A 14,237-nucleotide genomic window follows, 5' to 3' on the forward strand; every position below is an offset into this window, starting at 1 on the left:
TTATTAGAACAAGCTAAGATAGGTAGGCTTAAAAAAACGAGTTATCCTAGGGCAGCAGTTCTGTTTGGAATTCCCGCCATTTCTATCGTGACGACTGCTATACGTCAGAATCACAGCAAAGTTACTATATATAGACATCGTATGTACGTTAAACAACATACCTACGAGGCTTGGCAAACAGGAGATACCCAACATTGAATGTAAGGCCCAATCTCGATCATATCTCAACAGTCCATCCGGATCTCGATTATCACCAAATTGTCGATCGCTTTATGAAATGGAATTCATCCAAGGGCGGTCAGTAGACTCAGTACCAGGTACCTGACGGTCAGGCGGGGCAGAGCGTGACGACAGAATATTCATTCCATGACCACCTCGCTTGTAGTTGTCAGGTTATTAGAGAAATGACAATTCGCTAAGATATTGATATAAGATGAAGACATTGGAGTAGGCAAAGCAGGATGCTGTTGTGTCACTGAAATGGTTGGTAGCTACTTGGCTCGGCCGAGTCCACTTAAACGTCATGCTAGGACATGGGGCATCAAATTAGAGTTGTGGAAGCGGCTCTGCTGGGTACCCGGAGTATTCAACCACAATCTTTACCGGAATATTGGTTAGAGCTACATATCCATTTTGACATACACAATATCAATTGCTGGCCAAGTTTCAAGTTTCCGAAGTGATCGGGCTGTCTTGGTTATCTGTCTACAAGTCACATTTGAGGGAACTCATACAGGCTGCGTTTTCGTCATAACTCAACACTTACAAGTCTTTCCATGGCCCTTGCATGGGCCGATGAATTGCATGAACGTATGAGGGTACGGATGGTCCCGTTGTATATGGGTAAACAGTCTGTCTGTTCGTTACCTCTACAAGTATTGCAAGCCAGAAGAGGACGAGTAGCAAGCACATACTGTTCTCGACCATCGTTTCTTGAACCCGGTAGGCGCATCGGCGCCAGTGCTAGCTTATGAATTCGACTGGAGCTTTATTAGTGTTAGGGACCGTGGAAAAGCTTGGAAATGGATGTCGAGAAATGCAAGATAGTACCCGGCGGCCAGGCTTCAATGAAATCCAGGTCTTAGAAAAACCAATCCTGAATAGGATGGGAGAGTTCAACTGAAACTGGACAGTAACGGTAACGGAGGCTGACAAAGCTTTCCTTGATATGTTCAACATGGTGGTCCAACTGCGGGTGGGAACAGACAAACATATCTCCCGTTGTCAAATTAGACCGTGGAGAAGTCTGGAAAAGTAAGTGAGCGCTCCAGCTTGTTGACGAAGCTGATGTCCAGTGCCTGTTGTTTTGCCTCGAGAATCCGTTGACTGTGATGCGTGCGTAAATGCAACTAACAATGATAGGAACGAAGCCGTTCAGTATCTGATAACTCGAACATCTGAACTGTGACTGGCTGAAAGAGCTGACGTCATGGACAAGTCATATGGCGCCTGAATACCTAACTGCTGTACGAGTTCCTGGCACAGTGTTTTGTCCTCGAGCATGTCCGACCTGCCGACGTAAGGTGACACAGTGTATCTTCCTTCCCCTCAGTACGCCAGGTTTTGCATGATGGGATTTGTTATCACGCCTGCTCTTGTCTCGTTGAAGCATATCACCAGCCAAGTGTTCACTTATTCACATAGCCCTCATAAAATGCCGAAGCACTTCTTGCATCCCCCCGAAAACTTGAACGCCATCAGAGTTTGACGTGATGCGAGAATACCTCTGGACACAGACGACTTCACGGGACAACGCACACTTGTGCGCGAACACAATGCGATATTGCTTGTGAATGGCCAGAGGGGATTGAGGACCCAACCAAGTCCAGGGGGTCATGCCATTAGCGTGCAGCCTTGATTTCTAAAGTGGAACGTCGGCTGGTGAAAGCTTCAGTGTCAATCTGAATGTCCAGGTTCTTTATTGCTAATTGGCCACTGGCGAAGAAAGGGGCTTTGGTTCAGGGCGGATGAAAGACAATGGTCCTGTAAGCTGGGTGCTGATCGAGATAGACAATGACATGAACAAGAGCGCGCCTGATCAGAAGAGGCTCGCGACAGCCAGTTCCTCTTCGCGAGTTAGGTGTGTGTAGTAGAGTTCAGGGGGTGTGTTGCAACGAACGTCGATCCCTCAACGACGCCTCCGACTTATAAATCCATGAAAGCCGGGAGGGGTTCTGAAGTCACTTATGTACTCAAAAAGTAGAAAGTTGCAGAAATGAGAGACTCGTGGGGTCAGTACCAGCAAAGCGCAAAGAGTCTGATACAGCAACGTGACTTTGGAACCTTGGTTTTCAGAATGAAAGACCAGACAAGGGGCGGGACTCGGGAGCGTGCCCCCAGACTGGAACACAGAGTTCCAAGAGCACGGAGCTTTTCAACCAGCAACATGGGGCTTCAAGCTTGGCTCTGGTCTCCAATCTCAGCTTGAATCTAATTGATCTAAGATATCAATCAAGATTGAGACAGTATTCGGGTTTAGTCAGGGAACTGAAAACGGATACAGTCGCGAGATTTCCAAGACTGATGAGGGTGGTGAAGGAATTATTGTTGTTGTCAAGATGAGCTTGACGAGGCCACTCCTTGCGTCATCACCGAAAGATGCGCCAATTGGATTGATTGATGTGGGAATGACGGTGATGCTCCGGTCTAAGTGCCCACTTGCTTTACTGGCTCCTCTGGAAATGGGGTATGGAGACAGAGAAAATGCTAGCACGTCTGGCATCCGCACAGTGTCAGTACTGTAAGCTGGTTATCTCATTTCATGATTTGGACCCGTTTGAAACCTTGGAAAAAGTATGTAATCAATTACGACTCCCAACGTTGAATCTATTCGAAAGATTGTTTTGCCGACATTTCCAAGCCATGAGGAGAAACAAAGACAATTTACCTGCAGAATACCATTATAACTTATGGCTTAACCACATGATGCGGAGAGAGCTCGGCGACATTAAGCTGCAATCACCGATTCGTGGGATGATGCTCGGCCATCACGATCGATTTTCCTTTCATTCTGGGTTCCTTCTATGGCACTTCTGTTTACAGATTCAATGCTCCGTTTCTAATCAGTGAAACGTTGCCCCCTGGCCCCCCCCCCCCTGCAACTCAACCAAAGTGATTCGCCCAAAACGCACTCGTCTGGTTGGTTCCCCGGACCTTTTTTTGGAGGGGAGGATCGAACGATGCAATCAAATACAGTGCCTACAGTGTGAAGCAGGATGCCTAGGGTGTATCCAGTAGTATCTAGGTGCGAGGCCAGTGTCTGTCGGTTTTGTCAGCCGGCCTAGTGTCCCCTCAGTCAAGTCCTTTCCCTTATTTTTTCGCCCCCAGGCCTTCTTGAGTTTGCTTTCAGGAGCCCAGCCGCCGCCGCCTTTTTTTTTTGCGCCTTCTTTCCTCGCTGCCCACAACGTCATCTCTGACGTCTTTTCTCAATCTAATCCTTTCACAATCCTCGTCCAACGACGCAATCCCGCAAGCAAAGCAACGCCCGCTTTGTCGCTCCTCGAAACACGGCGCAAATCTATCGTATCCTTTTTTTTGTGTGTGTTTTGCTTCGAGAGGCACGAGCCTCAACTCCACCACGAACGCCCTTCGCGTCTGTTTATCCTTATCCCCTTTCTTAACCAATCTTTTGCTTAGTACATCGTCTGTCTCTGTCTACAGCAAAGACACGCGCGCGCCTCTTCACTCCTGCTTCTGTCTCGTTGACGCCGAGTGCCGAGTATAAGCAAATATCCCTTTCACATCCACGCTCGAGCTTTTAGGACGCATTCCCTTGGTTGAAGAGGTTTCAGAGCGTATGCTGTGCGCTGCCTGCGCTATTGACTTGTCGAAAAGCGGCCATCGCCCCTGGTCCAACTCTTAAAACCGTGCCGTCCTATAGTAGAGTCTCAGACGGCTGCCGCGCTGCTATTCTGTTCTTCTTCGCCTCTGACCTCATTTGACTTTTTCGTCTTCCTCCATCTTTGCTGCTCTACTGCCACCCACCCCCACACTTCCAGTCCAGCCAGCACTGTTCAACCTGCCAGCCCCAGATATAATACATCATCGTCATCATGGGGACTACAACTGAAGCCTCTGCTGGAGGTGAGTCGAAGTCCCCCAAGCAATCCAACAGCTCTCCTGCTCGGCCTGGTATGTTCTTCAATTTCCCCTACTCTTGTTTATCACGTCGTCGACTTTACACCTACATGCCTTGTGCCTTACCCTATCCTGTTACATGACGTATGTTTGTCATTGGTATCGATCATCCCTCTCTATCCTCATCTCTGTCCACTTCCGTCATCGCTTTCCTTCTCCGTCTCTTGTCCTCCGTCATCGTCAAACCAAGGCCCCTTCATTCAATTGACTGTAACGCTTGCTTACATCTTGCCTTGTCGCAGAAACTACGACCGACACGAAGGCAGCCGATCCTCCCGTGAAATTAGAGGCTGCCAATGCCGAACAAGCCAAACCTCTTGCCCCTCCTCCTCGACCTGGTCAACAACAAGGCAACACCCCGGACTACTTCGCGGTTCAGGCCGGCGGATCTCTCAGTCTGGAGCCCAATCCATTCGAGCAGTCCTTCGGGGGCGCTCCAGAGACACCAGGGGGAACAAAACTACCTTCAGTTGGTGCATTGACATCACCGTCCTCTCTTCTGGCTGGGAGCAACGCGACTCCTTTCAATTGGGGAGGAGGCTCCTTACGTACCGGCCCTCTGAGTCCGGGAATGCTCTCTGGTCCGGCTAATGATTATTTTGGCGATACACATCATCTTCGTGGGCGGATTTCCTACTCCTAACGAATCCTCCTTGAGGACGGGTTTGACACCAGGTGGCAGTGGTTCTATGTTCCCTGCTCCTAGCCCCAACTCCCAAGCACTCTTCGCTCAGCTTGCTAGCGGCGGAGCAACACCCAGCACTCTCGATTTCCATCGCACTGCGATGAGTGCTGCGGCCAAACGTGATCAAAACGGCACTGCTCCACGTCCCCAAGCCCAGCAAACTTCCCAAGCCCAGCAACCCCAACAGCCTTCTGTCACTTCCCAACCCCAAGAAATGCCCAACGGTGCTTCAACCAATAAGTCCGAAGCGAAGCCTGCGTCCGGGCCCTTCGACCCTCACGATAACGACGCTGCCAACGGCCTTTTTATGCTAGCCCAGGGTCGAAACGGAGCTCAAAACGCGAACCAATTCGCAGCGACGTCAGGTGCACCTGGCCACGCTCATCCTGCCCCTGTCGCGCCTCAGAATATGAATACTTCACCTCAAATGTCCAGTGTTAACGGCGGCTCTATTGGCTCAGCTCGTGGTATGAGTGAAGGAAGCATGATGTCGGATGAAAGTGAACAGGCAAGACCTAATACACGTGGCCGGGGCAAGAAGAATCCCCCAGCGACCAACGGTCGCAGGAAAGCGGATGAGCCTCCCTCTAAGGCTCCCGCTAATAAGAAGTCCAAGGCTAACAACTCCATGCCTATGGATATGGATATGTCTGATGACGAATCCAAGATGAAATATGAAGATGGTGGTTCCAAGTCCAAGATGACTGACGAGGAGAAGCGCAAGAACTTCCTTGAACGTAACCGGTATGTCTATGATGATATCGTTTATTATTTGTCGCTAATTTTTGTTCAGTGTCGCTGCCCTTAAATGCCGCCAGAGAAAGAAACAGTGGCTGGCCAACCTACAGACCAAGGTCGAAATGTTCAGCACGGAGAACGACGCCTTGACGGCGCAGATAACACAACTAAGAGAAGAAGTCGTCAATTTGAAGACGCTTCTTCTTGCCCACAAGGACTGCCCAGTTACTCAGCAGCAGGGAATACACGGTGCATTTTTGTCCCAGGTTGTTGAGCCTTTCAACCCTCAGATTAACCCTTATGGCATGGCAGCACCTATGCCAAACCAGCAAGTTATGGCTGGCCAGGGTGTCCAGCGGCGTTTCTCATAGAACGAGTTACAGCCCCAGTTAGGGCAGTCTGCCAAGGTAGAGCAACCTGACCACGCTTCTCCATCGAACCACATAATACATGGACTTGACGACCCTTTCTTTGCCCAGTCACGACACCATTCGACCTCACCGAGGTAATTATTTATTATATGCATATACAGGGTTTAGGTTTATTCCACCGGAGGCCCATCGGCTCACAACTTCATTTCGCGTTTGAGCTGTACAACATTTGATCGGAGGCAACATAGCTTCCAGACGGAGGCGATGTCCGAGACCAGGAGTTTGTCGAGCTTCACTTGGAGATCACTTGACGCTCTTGTTTTGCGCGAGGAGGCCGCTCTATCTTGAGCGTTTCTTACTAGAGGCAGCGCCGTTACAACTTTTAACTTGTACGTAAAGTATTTCCCAGCAAGGTACACGGAACGCGCAGTTCAAAAAGGTGTTTGGCCAGGTTGACCTTTTTGCCAGCTTGGGTGGAGGGCGTTTTGGGGAATTCGGTTCCTGGAGATCAAATTCTTTGTTTGGTGTTTTGGTTTTGTGCTTTTATACGTAGCTGCAAGCAACACAAGCTGCGATTGAGATGGACGATAGTTGCAACATGAAACACGAAGAGTATATACTATGATGTCGTTTCACTGGTGATTTGATATGTTTTGCTTTACACGCAGGCAGTAGCATTACTTAAGTGGTCGCTTCTTGAAGCCAATTGAGGCGTGAGACTATTATTGAAGATGCTATAAGTGGCGGCAAGGCCATTTTTGAGATGTTTTCTCCCCCCGTCCAGATTTGGAAGATAGATCCAGCTTGACAATTCATAGCCTCAAGCTGTTCGAGGTACTCCGTAGTGAAAAATGCATTGACGTTATTTGAATTTGCTCCACTGGCTCATTGTGAACCTCTGGGTAAGAGGATTTCGAGGTGGGGTCTGGTAGCAGTCCAATCGGGTCTAGCGTTGAACAACCAAATCACCTCTCATGTAAACAAGGCGATTTAAACAGTCACACCCACGTCGCGAACCACCCATCACTATCTATGAGGCCATAAACAGATCAAACCGTCACGAATTGCACTGCGATAGCACCTGAGACTTTTATACATCGTTTTTCCAGCAGCCAGTACACGAGAATCGCGACGCGACGCGCCTCTTTGACCCTGCGCGACAGTTTAGCATCTCCATCAGTGCCGCACCCGCACCGACGAATCCCCAGCATCACGACCCCAGAATTAAGGAAAAAAATAGCATCGTCGACGGTCCCGAATGCGCCACCCATGACGACTCTGGTGACGACTCGGCGGCCGCTTCAAGTAATGAGCATGAGCAACGAGCACGGGCGACGATCGAGCAAGCGTCTCGCTGGTAGGTTGATTGATGACGAAGGTGATGGCGCCCACAAGAGACGACCCGCTGACCGTCAAAATGCAGCGGTGGCGACAGATTATGAGCATGACGATGATTTCGCATTTGTTCGAAAATCGAAGCGACCTAAGACGGATAAGTCAGATGAACCAAAACCAGAACTACAGCCAGAGCCAAAGGCGGAGCCTGTCAAGAAAAATGCCAAGGGACGACCTGCGAAGCAACGCGCTGCTAAGGCACCGACAACAAATGGAACCATTGCGGAGGAGGCGCCTGCAGAGAGCGAAATGAGCGTTACGACGAAACCTGTGACAAGAAAGAGTAGTAGACGAAAAGCGAGTGTTGACGCGTCAGAAGGGCGACAAACTAATGCCCCTAAAAGAACATCGACAAGGAGGAGCACGCGGAGGTCGGGGGACTCTCAGGATGAAGAAGTTCCTCAAGCAGCGTCAGCACCAGAACCCGATCCCGGGCCCCAACCAGAGGCAGTGCCTGAACCGGCACCAGCTCCCCGTGTCAACGGAGCATCCAAGAAACGGGGGAACCGTGCAAAGTCTACTCGACCGCCCCCGGATTGGGACAAGTCACCGCAACGCGAACTACCTGCGCAGTCGGCCACGATCGCCCTGCCTATGAGCGACACACCCATTATTAACCGGAATAAAGAGATGCGAAAGAAGGGAGGCAGTTCCAACAGGCGGAGCAGCCTTGGTAATCGTGGAAGAAGGGCAAGCTCTTTGATCGAGAGTGGACAAACAGCAATACCTCATCGAGAGGTCAACCCGGCGGATTTCTATAAACACATTGAAGCCGAAGGCCTTACAGAACCTCGGCGTATGAAGCAATTGTTAACATGGTGTGGCGAGCGCGCGCTGCCAGGGAAGCCTCCTCATGGCACACCGAATTCTAACGCCATTCTCGGTGGTGAGTACCATTTTGAGATAATTTATGTCATGCTTGAGTACTGACTATCAATAGCTCGTGCCATTCAGGATCAGCTATTGAAAGACTTTGCGGCCAGATCCGAATTCTCGGACTGGTTTAGCCGAGAGGACGATGCCCCAAAAGCGCCTGTTGTGCTGAAACCCAATCCCAGAAACATGGAGTTGGACGAGAAATTGGCTCAGCTTGAAATCAACATTAAGAGGTATATCTATTTGGGCAACTGACTGGATTCTCGACTAACCTCCTTCACAGATTGCAAGATGAGAAGAGAGCGTGGCAAGCAATACGGAAACCTCCGCCGGAACAACCACCTCTTTTCCCTGAAGACGAGATCGGACCTATTGTTCTGCCCGATTTTGATCTCTTGGACTCAGAAGAAGGTAAAATCAGAGGCTTCCTTGCAGATGAGAAAGCATCGTTCGATGCTGTAAGGTTACAGACAGAATCAAGGTTGCGCACTATCCAGTCATCACTCGAGTTTCAGATTGACGAACTTGCCGATAACGTTCACAAGCTCGAGCAGCGGGTTGTGGTCGCGGGCAAAGAAGCGGACAAGGTTCTCAGTGTGAGCGCCCTCCGTCTTCGACAGCGCGAGGAACGAGAGAAGGCGAGTGTGGGAACAAGGGACATGCCGGTCATTGAAGTTTTGAGGAGTCTAGGGAACATTCTGCCTGAAGGAGGTGGGTGAAGGTGCAACACCTTGCATTTGGAATGAACGGCTTGATACCCTCTGTTTTTATTCATGAACCCCTTTTCTTCAGCCTACGATATTGATGACGAGACGAGACAAGAAAAGACAAGATTATGCGCCCCCTTCTTCTGCTTCTGAGCCCGCTTCTTCATTCCCGTTGCTTTCTTGTCATGGCCCTCAGGTAATTGTTGCGTCGCTTTTTATTCCTATTTGGCGGTTTCATTCTTTTTTTGCGTTCGTTCTAGCGCTGAGGTCATGAGGCGATATCCCACGGAGTTTACGAACCAGGTTAGAGGCGCGAGGAGTTTAGAAAGATTAGCTATACATGCTTTATTAGTTGCCAGTATGTAAGGGAGATCCCACGCGTACGTGGTTCAGCGGGTTGAAAATCCACTAGAATTCACACACTCCTTATTTCGTTCCCTGCTTGTATTCAGCGCTCCTCCAAGCGACATGGAGGTCCTATCTTGAGATTTAAAAATCTGGGCCCCATGGCTATGATAATACATGATGCTAGACGTATAGTACAATGACTTTGCGTGATATTCTTTGAAATACAGTTCTCGGCAACTTCTTCTTGAGCGTCCCATTTAAATTCTAGTTCTTGACCTCAGGGGGCTCAAGAGGAGGCATGAAACCCATACCACCACCCTCGCCACCGTCAACACTCCGGCTTCTCACATGGGCCCTCAACTTGTCAAGGATTTCACTGTCTTTCCAGCGCGCAGGCACGGGCCTGTAGGCGGGCTTGAAATTGCCCACGGTCTGCGCCCATTCGCCCGAAGGGGGATGCCGGGTAATCTGATCGCTTTCAGGCTTTGCGTCAATGTCAGCGGTAGATGGTGACTGGGCGGACGAAGGGTTCGTCGTGGACAATTGCTCCTTTTGCGTCGCCCAATAGTAAATATCCCAGTCGTTCTCATCGAGGAGTAAGTCGTACTGATCGAGAAGTTCTGGGGACAACGTGGGCAGATGGGCGGCTGCGAAAGTGGATAGCAGAAGATCAGACTCCAAGGTACCTCGTTTTCGCGACTGGTCTATTAAGTGGAATCAGCAGTAGTCCTTTTGATCAATTGACTGTTTAAAACGTACAGACAAGGCGAGCCCGCTTGGTAGCGTCATCCTCGCCCACCCTGCGTAGAGGCTCGACTCTGAACTTGGCACCCTGAAGTTCGCCCACCTTGAGCTCTGAGGATGAGAGATTATCGGATCGCCGTGAGACTGTTGTGGTGAGTGGTCTAACGGGCACGGAGACAATGCGGCGTAGGGCGGCCGGGCGCATAGTGCGCGAAATGAGGGAGGCCATGGTGGTCTTTTCCGAGAGAGTTTTGTCAGGCGATGGAAATGTAGCAGGGTGATGCTGTTGTCTTAAGAAAGTCGGCAAAAGACTATAGTCGGGAGAGTAGTGGCAAATAAGAAGCGCTTGTCTGTCGTTGACGTCGAGATTCCGAGACTGAAAGAGCCGCGGCCGAATGATAATTTCTAACACGGAGCGGGTGGGTCCGGGGGAAACATGTCATGAACGGGGTTTGGTAGTTGACTTACACAGGGAATGCATTCATGAAGAAATGACTAACAAGAGTTTTCACAGCAAAAAGGAGGCCTTGATACATATACACAGAGATAAACGTAACTCCATTTTATCCTTGACAATGCTAGCTTTGTTTCTTCTACAACGGACAATCACCTGCCGTTGGCATACCAGTAATGCCTAGGCCGACTTCTCTGCAGTACGGTCAGGCAACTCGGTCTTCTTCTCGTCGTTCTCTTTCTTCTTTTCCCCCTTTGGCTTCGACTCTTTAGGCTTTGGGTTTGGGTTTCCAGCCCACTGAAGCTTTCGAGGCTTCATGTACGACCTGAGGACCTCGTCGGTGACGGCTTTCCTTCGGTCTTGGAAGGTCTCTACAACAGACTGCAGAGCTTCAATTGCCATCTTCTTCAACTCTCCAGTGAGGAGAGTGCCACTCTTGTAGTCGTCGTAGATCTTTTGTAGCTTCTCGTCGTCATCCTCGAAATAAGTGAGATAGATGTAGGCCACATCTACGTCGGGGTTTCCTCCCTTCTCACGATGCTCTTCGAGCGTCTCGCGGCCACCGCTGAAGGCAAACTTGTTGATCTTGTTCTATAGTAGATAAATTTAGCTTCTGCACCTCAATTATATGGCATGGAGTCTTACCTTAATCTGCTTCGCTGTGTCAGTCATAAAAATGGCTGAGTTGGGGTTTGAAGATGACATCTTGCCACCGGCACCCTGCAGTGCGGTGAGGAACTTGGAATGGATCAAAGCAGGCTTTGGCGACGGGTTCTTCATCCTGTGGGCATTGTCGCGGATGAGCCTGAAATAGGGGTCCTGGTCAATACCCATGGGGATGAGGCACTGGATCTTGCCCAGTGCCTTGGTGCGATCGGGAGAAGGGCTATCAGACCAGATCTCGGGGTATGATGTAGCGAAAGCAGCGCTGCATTGAACTGCAGGGAAGAAGATCTTGCCGATGTTGGCGCTGTATTCAGTTAGTGTTGTGGTAAGTAGATACGTGGACAATTTGACGCACCTCCCGTCAAAGCCAAAAGCTCCACGGACCTGGTTGAAAGTTACCAGCTTGGAAAACTCGTAGGCGTTCATGAGGAAATGATGGCCCAGGTACTCGAGATCACTATAGATGAAGGTCTTCTTTTCATCAAAGCCAAGGGCAATGATATCTTTGGCGTTTTCCAGAGCGTATTTGTGGGTGTCCTCGAATGACAAGCTATCCTTGAATAAAGCCTTCTCGTCATCCGTCAACATGAAAACCAATGGCACGTCAAAGACATCCTGCAACCACTTTGTGAACTCGAGAGGAATCGTGTGACCAAGGTGAAGACTGCCAGTGCTAGGTCCCCGGCCAGTGTAGAGGAAGAAGGGCTCGCCATGCTCGTACTTTGTAAGGATCTTGTCGAAGTCGCGGTGGCTGAAAAAGAGGCCGCGTCGTAACCAGCGATGGGGCTTCTTGCCAGTCACCTGTTCGAATCGTTCGAGGAGCGCTTGGTCAATCTTTGAGGTATTCCACTTCCTATTTCCAAAGTGTTAGTCACATCCTAGGGGCCTAGGTAGTCAAGTCTTAAGAGGGGTAGCACGTACGAGCAGATGGCGTCGTAGTCGATGGCAGCAACTTCACCATTCTCACCCTGAGCTCCCTCGACTGACCAAGGATTGATATCCTGGTCCTGAACGGCGGTTTTGGGAGGGTTGAGGTCCGCCATGTTGTGCAGTTTACCTTAGTAGCTTCGAGTTGGTCTCGTTTCTTTGTCAAGTTGATCGGAGGCACCGCGGGGTCTTGCAATTAACAATGACAGGAGTGGGTTTGGAGGGGCACCATCCTCAGATGTGGGATAAAGAACAGCGCACCAATCAGAATGATGCCCCAGACATGCTATGTATCTCGTGCGTGTCGCAAACTACCTAGATTCCTTCCTAAGATGGCTACCTACCTAGATATGAGAAGATGAGAGGCTTTAGTCGTCTATCACAGTCACTCAAGGAAGTACAGCTATCTTAGGTATATATGTGACTAAAAAGTATGTCTTTCTATCTATTTAAACAAAAGTATAAGTTAGGCAACTTCGAAAGATATACATCCATACATCTTCAGAGCGTAAAGGAGCTTAAACAGATATGTCTCCTATAGCCGGCAAAGCTTTATTATGGTAGGTTGAATCGTTTTAGTTGGCTAGCTCAATTGCACCTTGAAAGTAACTGCACGGATGCCGGCTGGAAAGTCCTGGTGAAGAAAGCATAGAATTCATGGCGTAAACGCCGAGGTGATGCATTCATTACAGGCTCAGTTTTTCATGGTGCCTAAGCTTGGTGCTGTGTTCCCTCCTATCTTGTCCAGATACCGATAGTGTTTACTCGACCGAACAGACCTCACAACGTTGAATCGATGAGTCGCTTGCAGTTCTGTTGGCTCAATGCCTCATGTACGTACGTAAAATTATTGCTCCTTCCATGACTTTTTGTTACAAATGACTCTTCAAAACACAGAGACCCCAAATTGCCAAGGCCCAACCCCTGCCTAAGCTTCCCAGTCCTAATCCTGCATGCTACGGATTCCAACAAGAGCATGCCTGGAAACGACTAGCATGGCCAATCGAAATCAAGACGGAGGGGCATGATCATATAGGAAGCCCCAACACCCTAAACAGGTCTTCAGGGCCGGAATGGCCGATTGCTCGAGGCTCGAAGAAGGCTCCCACCTCAACAGATGGCACGCATACAAGACCAATCTCTTAAATAAGATGCTTTGATCGGAAGTAGGCACGGAGATACATGATCTGCCAGACCCAGAGACCAATAAGCAACCAAGTGGTGGCGATACCGAACCACTTAACACGGTTGTTGGTGCTCTCGTTGGTGTCTCGAAGCTTTTGCTCTCGTGTGCGGAGGTATTCCATCTCGGTGACAAGCTCGCCAGTGATTTCCTCGATGCGGCGGAGCTCAGCCTCAACAGGCTTGAGCTTCTCGGTGGCCTGGATGGCGGACCAGTCCTTGGCGTCGGCGCCGATGTCGATATCGAGCTCAACATGGCGGGTAGGGTTGTTGATTCGCTGGGCTGAAGAATTGTCAGCATGTTAAACAATAGAATAGAGCAGAGCATGCAATGAAACCACCAGACATGCTACGCTCAGGGACCATCACATACAACCAGTAACAATATTTTCGAAACAAACATCAAAGGCAGCGTCAGCATGTGATGTGAAGACGGTCCTGGATTCCCCGACAACGTCTTTGGGTCGGCCGTACTCGTTGCCAACGGCATCTCGAATCTGTAAAGCTATGTCAGTTTTGCCTTGTCACTTGCATGTATCTGTGCGCAGCGTACGTAGAGGTTCACCACCATGCCGTCACCCTTGTAGCCATCGACAGTCGCTGTCACCACGACAAGTGTGTCTTTTCCGACAAAGTTGCGCACACAACGTTCCCTCTTTGAGCTCTCTGCTTGTGCGATCAGGTCGAACTTTAGAGCGCTGGCAGCGCTAACAAGCAGCAGAACGCTGCAGATATACTGCACCAATCTCTGTTGGAGAGCCATTGCCGTGGTCAAACACTTGGTAGTAGAAGTTGGTCTCCCTTCCCAACAATCGTATTCTATCGTATCGTGGATGGCAAGTCGGAGTGGAAAGGCTACGTAAAGTAGTTCTTGAAGACAGACAAGGGGCTTTCACCTGAACTTGGGTCTAAACTGAAAGGTGTCCCAGTTGAGCTGTGGCCCACATGCGGGAGGCGCCCCCTACCTAGGCAAGTTTAACTTGCGACCAATGATATGAATTTGGCAC

The 14,237-nt window shown here is 49.8% G+C and overlaps 5 protein-coding genes across 7 annotated transcripts; 2 read left to right on the forward strand and 3 right to left on the reverse strand.

The window, feature by feature from the left end:
* Window positions 1-1,428: 1,428 nt before the first annotated feature.
* On the forward strand, window positions 1,429-6,812 carry FVEG_02866 (hypothetical protein). 2 transcript variants are annotated; one of them, XM_018890384.1, is made up of 3 exons: window positions 1,429-4,131; window positions 4,380-5,566; window positions 5,616-6,812. In XM_018890384.1, the coding sequence occupies exons 2-3, from the start codon at window positions 4,728-4,730 to the stop codon at window positions 5,929-5,931; spliced, it is 1,155 nt and encodes a 384-aa protein (XP_018746683.1). In that variant the 5' UTR covers window positions 1,429-4,131; window positions 4,380-4,727; the 3' UTR covers window positions 5,932-6,812. The 2 variants fall into 2 exon arrangements, with proteins under 2 accessions (XP_018746683.1, XP_018746682.1); XM_018890383.1 differs by having other exon boundaries at window positions 1,429-5,566.
* Window positions 6,813-6,878: 66 nt separating this feature from the next.
* FVEG_02865 (hypothetical protein) lies at window positions 6,879-9,446 on the forward strand. 2 transcript variants are annotated; one of them, XM_018890382.1, is made up of 4 exons: window positions 6,879-7,288; window positions 7,355-8,212; window positions 8,267-8,435; window positions 8,486-9,446. In XM_018890382.1, the coding sequence occupies exons 1-4, from the start codon at window positions 7,201-7,203 to the stop codon at window positions 8,919-8,921; spliced, it is 1,551 nt and encodes a 516-aa protein (XP_018746681.1). In that variant the 5' UTR covers window positions 6,879-7,200; the 3' UTR covers window positions 8,922-9,446. The 2 variants fall into 2 exon arrangements, with proteins under 2 accessions (XP_018746681.1, XP_018746680.1); XM_018890381.1 differs by having other exon boundaries at window positions 6,935-8,212; window positions 8,486-9,445.
* On the reverse strand, window positions 9,423-10,230 carry FVEG_02864 (hypothetical protein; the record flags this gene model as incomplete). Its single annotated transcript, XM_018890380.1, has 2 exons — window positions 9,423-9,961; window positions 10,017-10,230. 2 exons carry the CDS (start codon window positions 10,228-10,230, stop codon window positions 9,522-9,524), a joined length of 654 nt encoding a protein of 217 aa, XP_018746679.1. The 3' UTR covers window positions 9,423-9,521.
* Window positions 10,231-10,635: 405 nt separating this feature from the next.
* FVEG_02863 (tryptophanyl-tRNA synthetase) lies at window positions 10,636-12,164 on the reverse strand (the record flags this gene model as incomplete). The annotated part of the gene is made up of 4 exons (XM_018890379.1): window positions 10,636-11,046; window positions 11,101-11,425; window positions 11,477-11,974; window positions 12,043-12,164. The coding sequence occupies 4 exons, from the start codon at window positions 12,162-12,164 to the stop codon at window positions 10,636-10,638; spliced, it is 1,356 nt and encodes a 451-aa protein (XP_018746678.1).
* Window positions 12,165-12,547: 383 nt separating this feature from the next.
* On the reverse strand, window positions 12,548-14,190 carry FVEG_02862 (endoplasmic reticulum vesicle protein 25). The gene is made up of 3 exons (XM_018890378.1): window positions 13,784-14,190; window positions 13,604-13,727; window positions 12,548-13,513 (listed from the first exon to the last, which is right to left on the reverse strand). The coding sequence occupies exons 1-3, from the start codon at window positions 13,991-13,993 to the stop codon at window positions 13,191-13,193; spliced, it is 657 nt and encodes a 218-aa protein (XP_018746677.1). The 5' UTR covers window positions 13,994-14,190; the 3' UTR covers window positions 12,548-13,190.
* Between the last annotated feature and the right edge of the window lie 47 nt (window positions 14,191-14,237).

The sequence above is a fragment of the Fusarium verticillioides genome, chromosome 5 (genome assembly GCF_000149555.1).
Source record: "Fusarium verticillioides 7600 chromosome 5, whole genome shotgun sequence".
In the NCBI taxonomy this organism is placed as follows: domain Eukaryota; kingdom Fungi; phylum Ascomycota; class Sordariomycetes; order Hypocreales; family Nectriaceae; genus Fusarium; species Fusarium verticillioides.

Excerpts from the sequence above, each read along its gene's own strand:
- FVEG_02865 (XM_018890381.1), top strand. The coding sequence starts at position 7,201 with ATGACGACTCTGGTGACGACTCGGCGGCCGCTTCAAGTAATGAGCATG. Across the intron at positions 8,213-8,266 it reads TTCTAACGCCATTCTCGGTG|CTCGTGCCATTCAGGATCAG; the intron begins GTGAGTACCATT and ends GACTATCAATAG. Across the intron at positions 8,436-8,485 it reads CTTGAAATCAACATTAAGAG|ATTGCAAGATGAGAAGAGAG; the intron begins GTATATCTATTT and ends CCTCCTTCACAG.
- FVEG_02862 (XM_018890378.1), bottom strand. The coding sequence starts at position 13,993 with ATGGCTCTCCAACAGAGATTGGTGCAGTATATCTGCAGCGTTCTGCTG. Across the intron at positions 13,728-13,783 it reads GCATGGTGGTGAACCTCTAC|ATTCGAGATGCCGTTGGCAA; the intron begins GTACGCTGCGCA and ends ATAGCTTTACAG. Across the intron at positions 13,514-13,603 it reads CGAAAATATTGTTACTGGTT|CCCAGCGAATCAACAACCCT; the intron begins GTATGTGATGGT and ends ACAATTCTTCAG.
- FVEG_02866 (XM_018890383.1), top strand. The coding sequence starts at position 4,728 with ATGATTATTTTGGCGATACACATCATCTTCGTGGGCGGATTTCCTACT. Across the intron at positions 5,567-5,615 it reads AACTTCCTTGAACGTAACCG|TGTCGCTGCCCTTAAATGCC; the intron begins GTATGTCTATGA and ends ATTTTTGTTCAG.